The sequence below is a fragment of the Sciurus carolinensis genome, chromosome 1 (assembly GCF_902686445.1).
Source record: "Sciurus carolinensis chromosome 1, mSciCar1.2, whole genome shotgun sequence".
NCBI classification, from domain to species: domain Eukaryota; kingdom Metazoa; phylum Chordata; class Mammalia; order Rodentia; family Sciuridae; genus Sciurus; species Sciurus carolinensis.
Genome location: NC_062213.1, coordinates 91,334,562 through 91,352,652, shown reverse-complemented (window position 1 = coordinate 91,352,652; position 18,091 = coordinate 91,334,562). Strand labels below are relative to the sequence as shown.

The 18,091-nt window shown below is 38.5% G+C and overlaps 1 protein-coding gene across 3 annotated transcripts in view; it reads right to left on the bottom strand.

Annotated features, from left to right (window-relative positions):
* Positions 1–5,480: 5,480 nt before the first annotated feature.
* The window catches only part of Spta1 (spectrin alpha, erythrocytic 1), a 94,969-nt gene continuing 82,358 nt past the window's right edge, over positions 5,481–18,091 (bottom strand). For all 3 annotated transcript variants that reach the window (XM_047554291.1, XM_047554280.1, XM_047554287.1), the window contains 10 exons: positions 16,963–17,172; positions 14,045–14,341; positions 13,152–13,264; positions 12,040–12,057; positions 11,200–11,251; positions 9,765–9,952; positions 8,856–8,909; positions 8,295–8,441; positions 6,986–7,130; positions 5,481–5,606 (listed from right to left, as the gene is read on the bottom strand). In XM_047554291.1, the coding sequence (XP_047410247.1) occupies positions 5,481–5,606; positions 6,986–7,130; positions 8,295–8,441; positions 8,856–8,909; positions 9,765–9,952; positions 11,200–11,251; positions 12,040–12,057; positions 13,152–13,264; positions 14,045–14,341; positions 16,963–17,172 (1,350 nt within the window). The remainder of the gene's footprint in view (positions 5,607–6,985; positions 7,131–8,294; positions 8,442–8,855; positions 8,910–9,764; positions 9,953–11,199; positions 11,252–12,039; positions 12,058–13,151; positions 13,265–14,044; positions 14,342–16,962; positions 17,173–18,091) is intronic.

The window sequence follows — 18,091 nt, the reverse complement described above, 5'->3', positions numbered from 1 at the left end:
ATGGCTGGCAGAAACCCTAGCAGGGTCACTATAGAGATTTCCGAAATCATGCCCTGATTAGAACATTTAACCTACAATGTTCTTCCAAGATTTAGAAATCAGTGAAAAGCAGTATGATATAGTAATACCTTGCTAAAATGAAAAGGTAAATTATTCTCCCTCTCACTGGATATCTTTCATCTTTTTATATAGTAAAGCTTTCAATCTCTGACTCATTAATTTACCTGCTTCATTTTAATTGTTATCTAAGATGGGCAATTCTATTTCAGAAAATGTATTTATTTCCTATTCTCCTTGATAGCTTCTGGTGCTCTTTGGTGTCAAGGAGCATCCTTGCTCCCTGACCAGCATATTATCCTTTGAATTTGTTGTAGAACTATCTATTCTGCCTACACTGCCTTCTACCTACAATGTTCTATATGTGGTACCAGACATGGTTAGGGATAAGAAAAAGTGTAGTGCATTCCCAGACTGTCAGGTGGGAACCTGAATGTAAGCTCTTCAACCTAACTCTATAACCCTGGGCAAGTGGCTTAAAATTTACTCCATTTCAAATCCCTTGTCTGAAAAATGGTTTTAACTTCATAGTTTTGGTGACAAAAGAGGATCATGAATGTAATTTAGTCATAGTCATCTTCTAATAAATTTCAGTTGGTGTTATGAATGTGTTATGGAAAGTGATATCAACTTTCTATTTAGGGAGATGTTATTTGGTGGAGGAAGATCAGAGAAGGCTTCATGTCTAAGGTAGGACTTGAACTTGTTCCTAGAGAATGAGTGAATCCTGAGTGCACTGACTCAGGACACTCACAGAAGGGAGAACAGAATAACCACAGACTGGGTGGTAAGGCAAGAGAGAACTGTTTCAGACGATGGTGAGTTAGTTGTCCAGGAGAGAGCTGAAAACATCTCACAAATTACTGTGAAGTTTACTCAGGTCAGGACTTATTTGTTGGGGGTGGGCAGCAATTTGAATACCTTGCTTCAGACATGATCCTTTAGGCAGTAGGAGACAGGACACATTGAACCTGGGAGCAGATAGTAGAATGGCATCTGAAATGTGATTTCAGATTAACCCAGTGTCAGGAAGGATGATGGATTTCAGCAGGGAGAAACCAGAGGCAAGGAGACCAGTAATCAATCTATTTCTATTATCTTCCAGAGAGCCAGAGGACTGAATAGGGACTGTAATATTGTACATTAAAGAAAACTATAATTGTAAGGAATTTTGAAAGAGTGAGATCCAAATCCACAGGATTTGGCATGAGACAGAAGTGAGGAACGACTTCAGAAATCAAGGAAGAATTTAGTCTGTGACAATATTTTTTTCAGATTGTGTCCATATTTTTTGTTGTTTTTAGGAAATAAACACATTTTATAATTAGAATTGGATAAAATTTTAATTTGGGAGAAGGGACCTAGGTCTTAGAGAAAAGAACAAGAGAGAGAGGAGTAGGTGAGTTATTTAGATAGCAGAAAGGTCAGGGTCAGAGGAGAAGGGCCATCCACCCTAGAGTCTTTTTCAGTGTAGGATGGAACATATCTCATTGCTCCAAGGGATTTGAGAAAATTTATTTCCATAGCCTATCAACAACTCAGCATAACAATCTCTAAATGTCCACAGGCCAATGGTGAGTAAAGATGTCCAAGAATCACTAAGCAATATTTAAAGGTATGTCTAGCTTACAAATGAAGTAGTCAAAAGTACAGAAAGGTAAAAGAGTCACTTGGGGGAGGGGGGTTGTTAGATATTTCTGAGGTTCATGTCTATAGAACTTGACATAATTGACTTGGGTTGGATACAACAGTAATAGTCTCTGAAAATTTTCTCTCTTAATTAAGGATTTGACCATGTGCTTTAAAAGAGAAAACACTCCTCCTTCTGGATACATGTGCACACACACACACACACACACACACAGAGAGAGAGAGAGAGAGAGAAACAATGGAGGTCTCCCTGATGTGAACATATCATACCTGCCCAACTCATCATCTTTTTAACTCATCATGTTTTTAAGGAGACTCTGGACTCAGGATTGGTGAGTTTTAAGAGTAGTCTAAATGCTTTTTAGCTATGTGACCTATAGAAAGTGTCTTAATATTTTGTGTCTCCATTTTCTCAATTGAGAAATGGAATGATAGCAATATCCATTTGATAGGGATTTGGGGTGAAGATTAATATAAATTCTTTAGAACAAAGCCTGATACACATCGTGTACACAATACAACCCTCTATTATTACTTGAAGTTTCTAGTCAGTATCACCTTAAGGGGCCTTATCTTTTTGAAAGTGGATGTTGGTAGAAGCCAGAGACAGCAGTGTCCAGAATTTTATGTATCACAATAGAGTTTGACAAAGTGCTGTCACCCAGCACTATGTCAGACTGAAGAAGATCTAGATTCCAAGACATGAGAGGATTAAATACTGGGAAATAGGTCAAGCTATATGTAGGCAGAGTATGGAAATAAGAATCGATGAATGGAATCAGAAAGATTCATAAGAAGTAAGAGGGGTGTTGTGTTAGAAAAGGTACAATTTTGGAAATGCAATCAACCATTAGGTATTAAGAAAGAAAAACTCAAGGATGCATCCAAAGAGCTCGGGTTCAGGAACAGGCTGTAATCTGTAAATCATAAAGAAGATAATTAATAAAGGTTAAGGGAAGGATTACAGTTTAAAATAAGTAAACAAATGGTGAAAAGATGAATATTAATAGGAGAAATTAACTTTGAGACTAAGAAGGATATGTGATATAAGTTCAAATATAATATTGTGCATTGAATATTTATAGTTTCCTACTAAATGATGTATGCTGATTAAAAAATTATACTATTTTGCACAGATCTGATTTCATAAAGAACTGTATGTATATCTGACCATTTTATTTTAAAACATTTTCATTGCCTTTGACCATAAAAAATACTTTTTCACCCCACATGCCTAAAATATGATCTAGGTCTTGAGATTCTTGGCAGGAGGGTTGAGGATGAAGCTCAGTGGTAGAGTGCTTGCCTAAGCACACATGAGGCTCTAGCCTTATTCCCCCATTTGGGGGTGAATGTGTAAAACCATGATTACCTTTGTCTTTGATTATTTCAATTTGTGGTCTTAGACTCTCCTTACCTGGTAAGTGTGATACTACACAAAACTGATTATTGATGGTCTACTGGACTGCATTCTTTTCAACTGTAAAATTTTTTGTTACTTGTGATTAATTTAGGTATTTGTAGACATTTATTTTCAAAATGCTTTCTTATTGTTATATTCTATGTCATAGTATTTGTTCGTACAAGAGTCAGTAAAATTCTTATTTAAGTATTTATTTATTGCAGCAAAGATAACTTATTAGCTTTAACCAAAATTCTCTTACGTGGCTCCTTTGATAGAATTTTTCCCTGAATGGAGAAAGGATTAATTCCCATGCAGAGAAAGGGATTGAGACAAGATGGTGATCAAGTGGCAGTTTTCGAATATTTAGGACTGAGGGTTATTTATGTGTGATATTAGGACTTTTACACAAAGTAAAAAAAAAACCTAAGAATTCTCATGACCAAATGACACCATCACCTTTTATAAGTCAGGCCAGAATGTAAACATTTGAAAATGTTCAGATCAAACCTGTCCTGAAAATTCCTGGAGAGAACACTGACTCTTGTTTTGTCTTTAATTTGCAATTTTATTAAAATTCTACTGACATTTTAATTGAAGATTAAAAGGGTTTTTTTTTTATTTTTATAGACTGCATTTTGATTCATTGTACAAAAATGGGGTACAGTTTCCGTTTCTATAGTTGTGCATGATGTAGATTCATACTGTTGCTCCCTGTCGAGCAACAAAGTCCGATGTATCTCCTCAGGGCCCATTTGAGGAGAATAAGGGGCCGAGCAGGATGATGAGTGTCGGCAGCAATGGAAACACACCAGAGCCGGGAGGTCTGTCAGTGCACGAAGCACTTACTGAGGAAGTTACACAGCTTTTATGTAGGGTGGGAGCTAGGTGGGAACCAATTAGCTTAAAGGTCAGCAAGGCATGGGATTCACGCAGGGGAGAGTCCCATAGGACTATATGGCAAGCACGAGCTGATCACGTTCGTGGAACTACTGCTAACCAATCCCTGACAGTAGGGGGTGGAGATAAGCAGGCCAACCAGGGAGTTACACATAACTGGTTGCTGGGTAAGAACACATTTTTCAGTTTCCAGGGGAGAGTGGCAGTGCAAAGAAGTCCGGGTAAACTGTTGCTGGATCAGGCAGTGCCACGTATGAGGAAGAGGTTGCCATGAGGGTGCAGCCGCCATTATAGGGTGTGTCCCCTGTATCATACCATTCATGTAATCATACATGTACGTAGGGTAATGATGTCAGTTTCATTCCACCATTTTTCATACCCCCCTGCCCCCTCCTCCCTTTCATTTCCCTCTACGTAATCTAAATTTCCTCCATTCTTCTCTCAACCCCATCCCATCACCCCACCCCCATTATACATCATCATCCACTTATTAGGGAAAACATTTGGCCTTTGGTTTTTTGGGATTGGCTTATTTCACTTAGCATGATATTCTCCAATTCCATCAATTTACCTGCAAATGCCATAATTTTATTTTTCTTTATGACTGAATAATATTCCATTTGTATATATACCATAATTTCTTTATCTATTCATCTGTTGAAGGGCATCTTGGTTAGTTCCACAATCTAGCTATTGTGAATTGAGTTGCTATCAAAAATGTTCTTTTTCCTACATCAAACCTTAAGAGGAAATTCAGGGGATTGGGATACAAGGAGGGGAGCCCTGCTGTACTGGAATTTATGTCATTCTCACAGTGATAACATCTACTATAATGGTGAAGTATGAAAGAGGAACAAGTTAAAAAGAAAAAAAAGGTCTCCATGCTGATCTCCATACGGTTCCATTTTACAGACAAAAATACTGAAGTTCCCCAGAAGATCAAATATCTTCATTTTCCAGTGTAAGAATTTAAACACTTTCAAAGTTAAAAAGAAATGCAAATTACCTTGAATTTTATTTATTGACTCTACTATGGCCATTCTTTACAGTACAATTAGCTGTCCATATTTTGAGAATGGTATGCTTTCCAGAAATACAGAAGTTCAATTGGGTCAGAAACATTTTATTTAATCTATTCCTTTAAAAAGTATTTTATTTTCTAATCTAAAATCAATAAAATAATAAAGGCATACAGAAACCTAACAACAAAAAAAAAGACTGGCACTCTTTAGCAGTGATGAGTTGCCTCCAAAATTAGCCCATAGTTTCCTCTCCTCCAACTCTGTTAATTTCTTATACACCCCCAAGCTTGATATATTTTTTAGATCCTGCAATAAATGTAACACACACACACACACACACACACACACACACACAAAGAAATATTTTCACCCTCTACCCTCCCTGTTTCCTTCATTTCCAAATATGTCCCCCAAACCAAGATTTTTCATGATCCACAACAATCTGCTCATTAGTTGCCAAAGTAGGAACTGGTGAAGCCCACATAATCATAGCCAGCAGGATGGCTTCGACCCCGTGGGTCCATATACTGCTGCATATGTATGGTGCAGAATGACACTTGTTCTGGGGTTAAGGCCTAAAAAGCATAAAAAGAGAAAGACACAGTTATTGAGATTTGAAATAACTGGTTCTCCAGGGCATTCAGATGCACTAAATGGAGGACATGGAGAACGTCTGGAAGGAGGGACAAGCTCTGTTTCTATCACAACCTTTATTCATAAATTTATGAAGTATAGAGTTTTCAAGATGGCAGACTAGAGGGTGACTGCATTTCATGTCACTCCAGGACTCAGGATTCAAGAAGAGGAGGTATTGAGAGACTTGGGACCAACTAAGAGCCGCTGGGTGAGTCTCTCCCATTGGGCGTGGCTCCCCAGATGGGGCGGTAGTCCCGGAACCCAGGGAACTTTGTGAAGTAAAGTTGCCCAGGGAAAACCCCACTGAAGCGATGAACCCAGAAAACCGGGAGCATTGTAGAGGAGGGTCGTTCAGTGAGAGGCTTAGGAGCTGAGTGAGGGTCCCAGGACCGCAGGCAGTTTCTTGGAGGAGGGGCCGCCCAGTGGGATGCTTCGGCGCAGGGAGAGGCTCCAGGAGGTTGGTCTGTTCAGAGGAGGGCTGCCCAGCCCAGGTGGTAGTTCTGGACCAAAGGGAACTTCTCAGAGGGGAGTTGCCCAGTGAGACTTCCCCACCGGGTGAGTCTTCCATGCTGGGCAAGGCTTTGCCACCAGAGCAGTAGAACCAGAGACACAGGCCCAGACCAGTCATGCCCCAGTCCAAGTCTAGTTCCCCTTTGGCTGACTATCGATCAACAAGTGGAGGCGCCTCTGCCCACTACCAGGGAATATACCCCACCTGAAGGCCACCACCCCTAGAGGGTCAGCTTTCTCCTGGAACACTGCGTTATCAAGTTCCTCCAAGACTTCAGGTTACTGAAGGCTAGGAGGTGAGATATTGGAAATCTACAGGGACACTATAAGTCAATAGAGGAAATCTGCAATATCCATGTACAAACAGAGAAACAAGATGTACCCCATTTGTTTACAATAAAAATAAATTAAAATAAAATTTTATGATGTATAATAAAAAAGACCAACTCACATTTTCAGCTTGGCTCTTTCTTGAAGAAAAGAGCTTACTCATTTTCACTGTTCTCTCTCATTCCCTAACTTTGACTTGTTAAATAGAAGGGAAATGAATTAGCCTTAAAAACTGAGCTGCAGGTTTTAAGTGAACTGACTCTTAGTCAAAAGAGTAGCACTGTAGGTTTTTGAGTTTCATCAAGACAAAATGAAGTGACCAACAAAATAACATTGTGAAAGAGGAGGTGTGAAGCAAAAAAAAAAAAAAAAAAGAAAGGGTAGGTGGGTGGGATTTTCAAAGTAGGCAACCAAGACTGGGATAACTAAAATCCAGATGGTGAGAGAAGCATAGTAACAGAAAGAACTGGAATCTGACCTGCTTCAAGTCCTCTTTGGTAATATAGGCCTTGCCCTCTGCCAGGGAATGGAAAGCATTCTCTATTTCATCACTGGTCTTGATGTTCTCCGACTCCTTGTCAATCAGGAATGATGTATAGTCCTCCAGTGAGACATAGCCCTTCCTGTGGGAGAAATGGAGGAGGAGCTGAACCTTTCCAAGTCAGAGAAGAAGGCAGGCTCCATTGCCATGCTATGCAGTATCCCAAGGACAGAGAAAAACTCCAGTTCCTCCTTCAAATAAACTCTCTGAGACTATGGGCTATACTCTCTATTTTGATAATTCCCCCCACCATACAGATAAATAAATGTTGATAAGCTCCAGACTCTGTTCCACATGGGTTGTCACTCTCTTTACACAGTTTTGGAATTTCCCATTAGCACCAGTCCCACATATTTAAATAATAGCTTGTCTTCTTCAGTCTTTGGTATAAGAAAGAATTGGTCCCAAACAGTAACTTATTCTGTCTTTGACTACACCACTCTCACAAGTGCACACACCTCTACCCTCAAGTGTTAGCTCTTGAATCATCTAACATTCCTTAAGATCTCATATACGTGAAAGGATTCTTCTCTCAAGTTCCATCCTCTGAAATAGCTGAAATTCATAAATCAAACATAAAATGTGAACTGGGAAAATTGCAGAACTAGGGGTTGAGTTGGGATTAGTGGCATTTACTTCTGAGTTATTCATGAAAGAAATCAAGAGCTGCCCATTTTGTTTATGGAGTCTGAATCTTCTTATTTTCAAATAAGTTATTTCATGTGTTATGGATCATTTTATTCTTTATGCTTCTCCCTCTATTATGTTTTGAATGAGATGTCCCCCAAAAGCTCCCCGTGTGAGACAATGAGAGAGGGTTTAGAGGGGAAATGATTCGGTTTGACAGCCTTAACCCAGTCAGTGAATTAATCTCCTGACAGGATAACTGAGTGGTAATTGAAAGCAGATAGTGTGGCTGGAGGAGGTGGGGCTTTGAGGACATGGCTTTAGGGTGTATATTTGTATTTGGCAAGTGGACACTTCTCTCTCTCTGCTTCCTGATCATTATGTGAGTCGTATCCCTCTGTCACACTCTTCCACCATGATGTTCTGGCTCACCTCAAGTCCCAAGGAATGACGCCAGCCTTCTATGTACTAAGACATTTGAAACATGAGTCAGCAAATAAACTTTTCCTCCTCTACAGTTGTTCTGATTAGCTCTTTTAGCCACAGCAGCTAAAAAGTTGACTAAAACATCCTCCAAGCCCCAACCCCAGGACGATCTGACTCTTGGTCCTCTTCTTACCTCCCTGGGTCCACAGCATCCAGGAACTTCTCAAACTTAGGCTCAGGTTCATCCTCCTCCACCATGGGCAAGTAATAATTGAGTCCTCTCAGGCAGGACCGGAATTCTTTGTGAGTCAAGCGCCCTGTCAAATTCTCATCAAAGTGTCTAAAGAACAAAAACATGTTATCAAGCTCAAGAAAGAACCAGGACTATAACAGAAAGGAATAGGTCTTGTTTTGCATCAGCTACAGCTGTTTTGACATGTCATAGGTTATGAGAGAACAAGGTAGAGAGCCTGTCTGTATCTCTGGATTTTTTAACTTAATGAATAGAGGGAAAATCAAAGAATTGAGCATAAGTGAAATGTATTTTTTTAAAGTTCAAGAATCTTATGGACATTTTATATTAAAAGCTGTGGCTGAAACAAATTAGCATATTTAGATCTTCAATTTAAGATCTTATCAAATCTTATAAGAAGAAAGAAAATCAAATAAGAGGGAAAAAAGGATTAGTTAGTTTTTGACTAATTCTGAATGGTCTAGAAAACAAAGCACCAGTCAATCATGAAGTTGTACTCACTTATAGGTGGTGCTAAACTCCTTTAGTGTCTCCTCACTCACACCTATGGTATCCCTGAAAAGAAAGCAGAAATCAACCCAGGAAATAAAACAAGAACAGCAGAAGACATACCATATGGAAGAGAGGGATTTTAAGGGACAATATGCTGTTTGGGTCATCTAGTTCAGAGATTGACAAACTGTGTTCCATGGGCCAAATCCAGTCTGCCATCTGTTTTCATAGTCCATGCATCAAGAATGGTGTTTACATATGTTATATGGTTGAAGATAATCAAAAGAAGAATATTTTATGAAACCTGGAATGTATATAGAATTCAAACTTTAGTGTCCACAAATAAAATTATATTTGAACATGCTCATTCCTATATGAATGATCTATGGCTGCCTTGCCACTACATCAGACAAATTGAAATGCTAAAACTGGAATCACTGGACTCACAAAGACTAAGGCCCTTTAGAGGAAAAGTTTGCCCATCCATGATATAGATAAAAGTACTGCCCCAAAGCTATTGAGACCTAAAAAGCTGCTTTGAGATAATTTATCTAAAATAAAATTTCACTGTTCTGCTCTATTAGGCCATACTTGAATATTTCTTCCATTCTAGATATTATATTTTGAATGGCATTTGCAAAAGGGAATGTTCTCTGAATACATCACACAAGATGGTGAAGGGACTCTGAGAATTGGATAGAGTCATTTATCCAGACAGATGATGGGTAGACTCAGGGGGATAGGCATCATGACAGGCCCCAGTATGAACTGAAATAGTCCCTCTGTGAAAATGAGAAAGAATATTGACTCTGGAGGTGAGCGTACTATTTCTGAAGCAGATCTTCCATCCAGTACCCAAACACCAGCCCTTGGTTGAGTTCCTGCACCCTCCCTGCCCTGGCTATCCATTCTCAGTACTTGGCTTGGATCTGTTGCTCCAGATTGTGTTGCATCCGCATCCCCAGCTCATGGAGCTGGTCCCACTGCTGGGCCAGACCAATGGTGCTGTATTTGATGTCGAGGATCAGAGCCTCTTCCATGTTGTCTCCCAGGTCCTCAATCTTAGTCAACTGACGCTTCATGGCCTGGATCTCCTTCTGCTTCCTCTGGATAAAAAGAAGAGAGGTAGTCAGTAAGACATCCAACACCAAATCTGGAAATAGGAGAGAAGTGAGGAGGCTGATGAGTTTGAGTTTCACTTAATTGCTCCTTTTCAATTATTTTCAGGGACTCACTCCTCTTTTAGGAAAATCACTTCATTTCTGTAGTCCTCATTTATGACATAGTGGGAAGTTTAGGTGACATGATATCTATCATTCTGGTATTCTCTTTTAAAATTTTTATTGGTGCATAATAATTATACAGAATAGCTGTTTTCATTGGGGCATATTCAAAATGCACTTAACATAATTTGATCAATTTAATTCACCAGTCACTTCCCTCATCCTCTCTTCCTACATTCCCCTGATACCCTTTTTCTACCTTACCAGTCTCCTTTCTATTGTTTAAAATGTGAAGTTAAGAGTTAATAGCCATATTCTGCAGATAAAGAAGAGCAGAATTTCTGGGACTCATGCATCATCAACTCCCAGTGATTACATGTGAATTATCTGCATTAGTGATTGTGGCTGAGCTCTAAGTGTTCACTCCTGGGCCCCTTTCATCAGCCTGCAGATAGATATGCATGGGCTGCTGCTGTCACCCAAGCACTTTAAATGACAAATTTCTGCATCTTGACTATGATTTCTCAATGAGGGAATATTGTCCCCCAAGGAGAAGAGGAATGAATTGGATATGATGATGAGGAATGTGTGAGAAAAGTTAGACGTCATAAGGCTTGGGGTCCTCCAACTATCAACTCTAGCTGCCACCTTACTCTTCTGTTGTTATAAAGAAATTAAATTTAATCAAATGTATTTTACTTTTCCTCTTGAGAAGAGGCAGCTAAAAATAAGATGGAGAAACACTATTCTATGCCGTTAGTTTCACTCAATTGTTGGGCAATGATCTAGATTCATTTATATCATTTTCCACATAAAGTAACAGCACAAATTCACAGATATTCCAGGTTGTAAGCTAAGAACCTTTCTATCTGCTCCCTTACTTAATTATTACAGCAACTCTGTACTGTAGGTATTAGTTCATTGTGTAGATGCAAAACTGAGGTCCACATTTACAACTTGGTGACCTGTGGTTAGAATGCCACTTGATAGCAAGATAGGGATTGCATTCTAAGTTTTGGGATTTTGGGTGGTAATTACCTAAAAACATTACCACATTGCCATTAAGCAGTTTCTTTTGAATTCTTTTTAATTCTGGCCATGTTTTCAGTGAATAAACAATCATTACTTACTTTATTTGCTTCCAATTGGGATTCTAGAGTTCCTGTTTCTTTGAGTAAAGATCTAGTTAAGAACCAAAAGAAAACATTATTCATAATATCAGAGGACAATATTTCATATAGATAAAACAACTCAAAGGCCCTACACGTCTCTGCTTCTACTTCTCCCAAGTTATACGGCTTTGATAAGACGAAGTTTCATAAAACTAAATTTTCAAACCAAACCTTCTGTTTGTAGTAATCATTCAGATTATGAGCAGGACACAGGACTGCCTAGTTCTCTGTGTAGAAGTAGACTTGCATGTATATTTCTGGTTCTATTACCATATGCAGTCATCCCTTGGTACCCATGGAGATTGGTTTTAGGATCCCTACGGATACCAAAATTATGGATGTTCAAGTCCCTTTTATAAAATGGCACATATTTGCATATAACACACACATACCTCCCATACACTTTAAATCTTCTCTAGATTACTCATAATACCTAATACACTATAAATATCAAGCAAATAGTTGTTATACTGTCCAGGTGATAATAAGAAGTAAAAAGTCTGTATTTGTTCAGTACAGACAATATTTTTCATGAATATTTTCAATCCATGTTTGGTCGAATCCACAGATGCAGACCGTGGACATGAAGGGCTGACTGCAAACTTCAGCCATGTCAGCAAGCTTCCTCCTACTGGAATATAGGGGCAGAGTAAAATAAATGAGCTTCTTTCTCACCCTACATTTTTACTTATGCATTATCAATTGTAAAGGGATCATGATGCCTCTGTCCTAAGATCTCCTTAACTAATTCTTCCAGAATAATATAAGAAAACAAACATGATAACATGAAATACTGACCCATCCAGAAAATAAGCCCTGGATACAAAGGACCGGAACATGAATTGGAAGACAAAAAAAAAAAAGAGAAATCATATGTTAACGTGGATTATTTCAATGATCCTGTTTCTTCAGATCTGTGAATCATTATAGATCATTCTAAATCATTTGTAGCCATAAAATATGAAGCTGTCCACACTGTTTCCTAATCTCTCCCACCTGAGAAGCTCAGAGCTTTTCATTGAAACTCCTTGCTTCAGCACAGATGTAAAGGGGTGTGTTTAATGTTAAGCACACACTGCCAGGGAACCGAAAATAGAGGGATAGGAGGATGTGCTGTTTCCTATGAGTTCTAATGATGTATTTTTAGACATGATGCAAGAGTTCTTTTTGTTCATTATCTCAGTGAGTATACAGGAGCAATCTGTAATGGATTGTCCAGCTACCCCTTTAACCATCAAAACACCTCCTAGTAGGTACAATCTACCATTTTGGACCATTTGTTCTAACAAATGTATCCTCTATGTTTCCACTTTTCCAGGTCATTTCCCCAGGAGATGTAACAAATGTTATCTTCATTCATAGAACATTTTGTGCCCAATAAATGCAGTTAGTCTGTATTAGCTCACTTGATCTCATTACAACTCTAGGAGACAGGCAAAATAATAGCTTCATGTTTGGTGGTTTTGGTTGTGCCAGCAAGTACATATGTGACCTTAAGCAAGTGAATTTACTATTTGAACATCTTCACACACTTGGAAGTAATACAATTTGTTCTGTATACTTTTCAAGGTTGCTCTGAAAGGTAAGATAATAGACATGGAAGTACTTTGTAAAGTGCAATGTGGCATACAAACATAAGAATTGCTATCATTTTGGACTGCAATTATAGGCAACAGAAAGTAAGAATACTAAGGAGAGAATAAAGAAGGGTGCATGTGGGTGGCAGGATGAATTCTTGTTTCCTGAAGTTATAAGGATTAAAGGAATCATATCCAAATATAAAGCACAGGCAATATGTGATTTGGGAACCCAGTACGTGCTGTGGGTGTCTCTCCATTCCATTCACAATGTATGTTGTCAAATAACATGTGCAGCATAGGGGTTGCGGGGTTGGAGGGAGCCCAGCTCACCTGGTCTCCTGGATCCACTGAAGGAAGGCACTGGCATTCTGCTCAAACTCTTGGCACATCTCAAAGTTCTTGACCTGCCTTGCCTCTTCTTTTTGCAGCTCCTCCTCCCGTTCCTAAAACCCAAACCACAGACAATAAGACTCGTGTTGACAACCTGTCTTTGCTATAAAAGAACCAGTTTGAAGCCTCAGTTGTACATCCCTCTCCCAAATCTGACCTATCTTCCACAGGCACAAGTCTATGTGTTCATATTTCTTCTTACTCCACTGTTTCTCACCTCCAAAATGTGGAGAAGGCCCATGTCACTCCACATAAGTACTTAGAGGAGTATCTAGGACCAATCACAGTAACAAGCAAATAAGTAATAAAACAAACTTTCCCCTTCTCTTTTTTTTTTTTTTTTTTTTTTGGTAGGTGTGTGGGGGGGTAAAATTAAATTTAAAGAAACAGATAATCAGCTTTAAGTAGAAAGATAGTAATAAGAGTTGCCATTAAAAATGGAGATGTAATGAGATTTCTATGGTTAACCTTTTGGTTTTTTCACTTCCTATAGTTCTAATAATGACCATCATCACAGATGACAAAAATTAAAAATGAACATGTAAAAATTAGTTTGGGAGGTATGTATGAAGTAGAGAATACCTTGGATATGGGATAGATAGGGCTTATAAATACATATATATGTATACATATACATTCGCATACACACACACACAGACACACATATACAAAGATATCGCTATTTCCCAATATTTCTTAGTGTTAGTTGGTGGCTCCTTTCTCCATTTAATTATTAATAATGTTTATTTCTTTCTTGAAAGACACCAACTAGGATGACAAATTAAGTGGTCATGCTCACTGTAGACTGAAGTCACTCTTCTGTTTCAAATTACCTTGATCATGTCAGGTAGTTGTTTCCAGATCCTTTCCAGCACCTCCACTGTCAGCCAGGTATAAGGGCTGGAGGGCACATCTAAGGCCTTAATCTGCTTATCTAGCTCTAGCAGATGGTTGAAGTCTTCTTGAGCCCCAGCCAAGGAGGCCAAGAAGGCTTCATGGTCCTTGTGCAGCTGTCGGATCTCCTGCAGGGACACGCAGTGAACAGGCTCTGATAGGTCCTCTTCGGCATTCTCACACCAGTTGTTGAAAACTGAAGCCTTGTGTGCAAACTCCCTGAACAGCTCCTCAGCCTGCAAAGGAAAACGAAGACGTATCCATCTTTCCTCATCAAACCTCTCAGCAGAAGAGAAAATTGAGGATAAAAATAAGGAGCCAGCGCTTTCAAAATGCGGAACTAAAACCGGAAAGGATCTTGCGATCAGATGAATGGGCATGTGAGGAGCAGCCCTGAGCTGAGAATTTTCTCATTGTGTGAAAATAGTCAAGTCTTTCCTCATTTATAAATGAAAAAGTGAATGACTTCGAAACTTATTTCACCTCTGAGTTCAAAAGTGGCAAGGGTAGTTTTCAACTACATTTCTTATTCTAGTATGTGCTCAAGTTCTACCTGGCACATGGAAGACATGCAGAAATGTATGATAAACAAGTACATGGAAAAATCATTGGATAAACAAATCAGACAACTCTTTCATTCATTATCCACTTCCTCTTCTTTTCCTCCGAATTTCTGCAGACCACATCCTGCTGGCATTTCTGAGTACACTAAGTCATTTTCATACCCTCCTTCTAATCCTTGTTCAGGTCTCATCTCATGCCTGAAGCTTTTCAAACCACTTCTTTAAAACATTTCCTACCCTTTGACCTACATCCTTAGCATGAATCTATGTATTGTCTGAAAGACTGAATTGTATTTAATACTAAAAAAGTCTTTCCAAAAAAGCATGGATTATTACAAACAGCAGGTGATCAAAAATAGTTTTAGACTTAAAATGCATCCTAGATTTTGGGTCAGCAGATTGTATTTCTAAAGAGATCCATCTTGAGAAAATATGAAAATTAGTTTCCTCCCCTACAAAAAAAAAAAGACTTAAAGAAAATTCATCTAAATGGAAAGGAAAAGGACAAAGGTATTATGCCATTACTTCTTATCTTGTGAACTTATTTCAACAGTATATATGCTAAAATAAATCAATTCAGAGAAAATTAATATGGCACCTACACAAAAGAGATACAAAAAGCTATAAAGTTTTTCATATTATTTTCATAATATTATGTATTGGCTGGATAACTTAAAATATTTTGTAATCTAAAAATAAAATAGGCAAACCCCTTGAATTTTAAAGTTAAGCAAAATAGAATGTGAAGTAGCTTCCTATGTAGAATTAATATATATTTGCACAGTTGAAAACTTAATTGATTTATCTTTTCATTGAAGATTTATTTCTATAAGTTCTATGTCCTTTTATTAACAGAGATATGCTTTGTGTTCTTGGTTCTTGCGTTCTTGCAGCAGAGGGTTTCAAGCAAGGCAAAAAATATAGTAAAACCATAGCAAAGTCTATTAAATAAAAAGGCACCCAAGGGAGAGCGAGGGTTATCTTGAGGAAGAAAGTGATAACATACTTCTTTGTGAGCATGGGGTGGGAGGATGGAGTTGTTAGAAGGTCTCACCCAGGTATCACCTTCACGCTCTCTACTGACAGACTACATTGATTAACAACCTAATGGCAACTCTTGGTCATCTTGCTCCTGCTGACAGGATCTAGTTAGAACTTGGGTTTGCAGGATTTATGGTCAGTGTACTCTGATCTTAATCATCCTGCTTTCCCAAGTTTGGGAATCTTTGGTCTATGCTATTTGAGCAGAGTCTTGCTTAGGATGTTTTAGCAATTAGGCCCTTTTGAAGCATACACTCACCCTTGATTCTTACCTCCTGAATTTATCTATACTTCCTCCTGTTGCAAGAGGAACAGTTTATAAAGCTGAGGTTAGGCAAGTGTTCTGAAATAGCTTACAACTCCACTAAGGCAGAGTTGTTGATTGACTGGTTTCCTCGGTATGAAGTATTTTCTTCAACCCCTGACCCACTGATTATGTCTAACTGCTACCTAACAGTTCAGTAGAGTAGAAATTAACTAGGGGTCCAGACTAACTTTCATATGTGTGTTTGTTTCTCAATTTCTCTAACTCTCTGCCAAGTACAATGCTTCTTATGGTCTGGGGATGCTCAAAAATTTCACTGACCCTATTTTATTATTGATACAACTTATAATAAATATCCAATGCTTTAGCAGCTACCACTGGAAAGAACTTTTAAATCACTTATATCCACATAGAATTTAGTGGTTTAGATTTCATTTTTAGATTCACCATCTGCTTTAGTAGTAAAACAGAGGAAATCAAGAGAGGTTGGCAATATTGTCCTATTCCTTAAATGGAAAAGTAAGTTTCAGAAATGTCACCTGACGCATATAAGGTTGCCCACCTAGGAAATGGTAATATGAGTTGAGAACAGGTTTTATGTCTTCTGTCCAGTGCTCCTTTTATTTGAGTTAGACCAAACCACAAGGCCAGTCTTCACTCCTCCATGCCAAGTTTTAGTTTTAAGTGTGTAAAGACCTTCTACCCTCTTCTTCCAACCACCTCTCCCACTCCCTGCACGCTCCTGGATTCCATCTGAAGTTAGTTGTATAACTGATCAATCCATTTGAAAAAGCCCACCTTTCAATCTAAGAAAAAAATTGACTCCTTTTCACTGAATCAGAATATCTTCTTGATCCTTTTCAATGCCCTAAACTGTCTGTAGATTTTTCCAAACAGGATTTCCAGTATCTATTTCTGAATTCCATGATTAATATCCATGTAGCAGAGACCTAATTGTGCTTCACTCTTTTCCTTTTCTTTGCCTTACCTTTTGTAGAGGCAGCTGCTTTTCCAGCAATTTCTCTCTGTGGGCTGCAGAGGCTTCCAGCAACTGCTTCCAATGCCTTTGCAGGGCATCATGGCGCTCCTCGATTGCTTTGCTCTGGCTGTGCTGAGCTGCTACCAGTTGGTCCTTCAGGTCAGTGATCTCAGCAAGTTGCTCTTGCTGGAAGCTCTGAAGACTGGCATCCAGTGTGTCCTGAGAAAGACCAATAGAGAGATCATGAACAGGAAAAACATACATTCCAAGAAGTCATTCAGAACTGGATTCCACATACTTTTATCATTGAAAAGATAAAGGCTAGGCAAGGGTTAAGATGATTTTCCCCATCAAAATTAAACCCTTTCTCTAGCATGCACTTTCCCAGATTCTCTTTTATCTCTTACTACATTTGGTTCAAATTAGTAGCAGTGCACTACTAAAGACCTTGGAAGTGCACAAACTAAAAAAATGACCTCAGGCAGGTGCCAGTTACACAAATTAATTTTTTTTGTGTAAATGTTGGTACCAAAATCACATAATTCAGGAATTTCACTCCCAGCTTTACACCTTAGCTTGCATTAGACCAACTCTCCCTTTGAGATCAATTTTAACAGCTGGATAAAAGTAAAAAAAAAAAAATCTGAGGAATCATGGATTGGAGGCCACACAAAAATAAAACTGTAGAAAAATTGGTTCAATATTTGGCTCCCTTTCCTCTTAAGTTTAGATTCCTACACTGTATAGGATACACTTCCTAGAAGCCAAGCAGAAATAGCAGCTAAGGATCTAAAATGCTAAGTAGAACTTTTGGTAGTGTTACAATGCTGACTTCAGGATCCAACAGGAAGGAGCAGCCCTGATTATAGGACGTTAGTGGAAAACTCTAAAAGGACTTAGGAGTAAGAGCAATGTGTTCAAACCCTCAAAAAATAAGCATAAAATAAATGCTGAAACTATGTTTTGAACCACTTTAATTCCTGACCAAAATATAAGGAGGCTGGATGGAGAAGGGTCACTAAATTACCACTTTAAACCAAAATTTATTAATTAATTGCTTTAAATGTAAATAAATTCACTTTTTCAATAAATATTATCAAGTTAGAAAGATAAAATAATACCCAAATGTGTGATATTT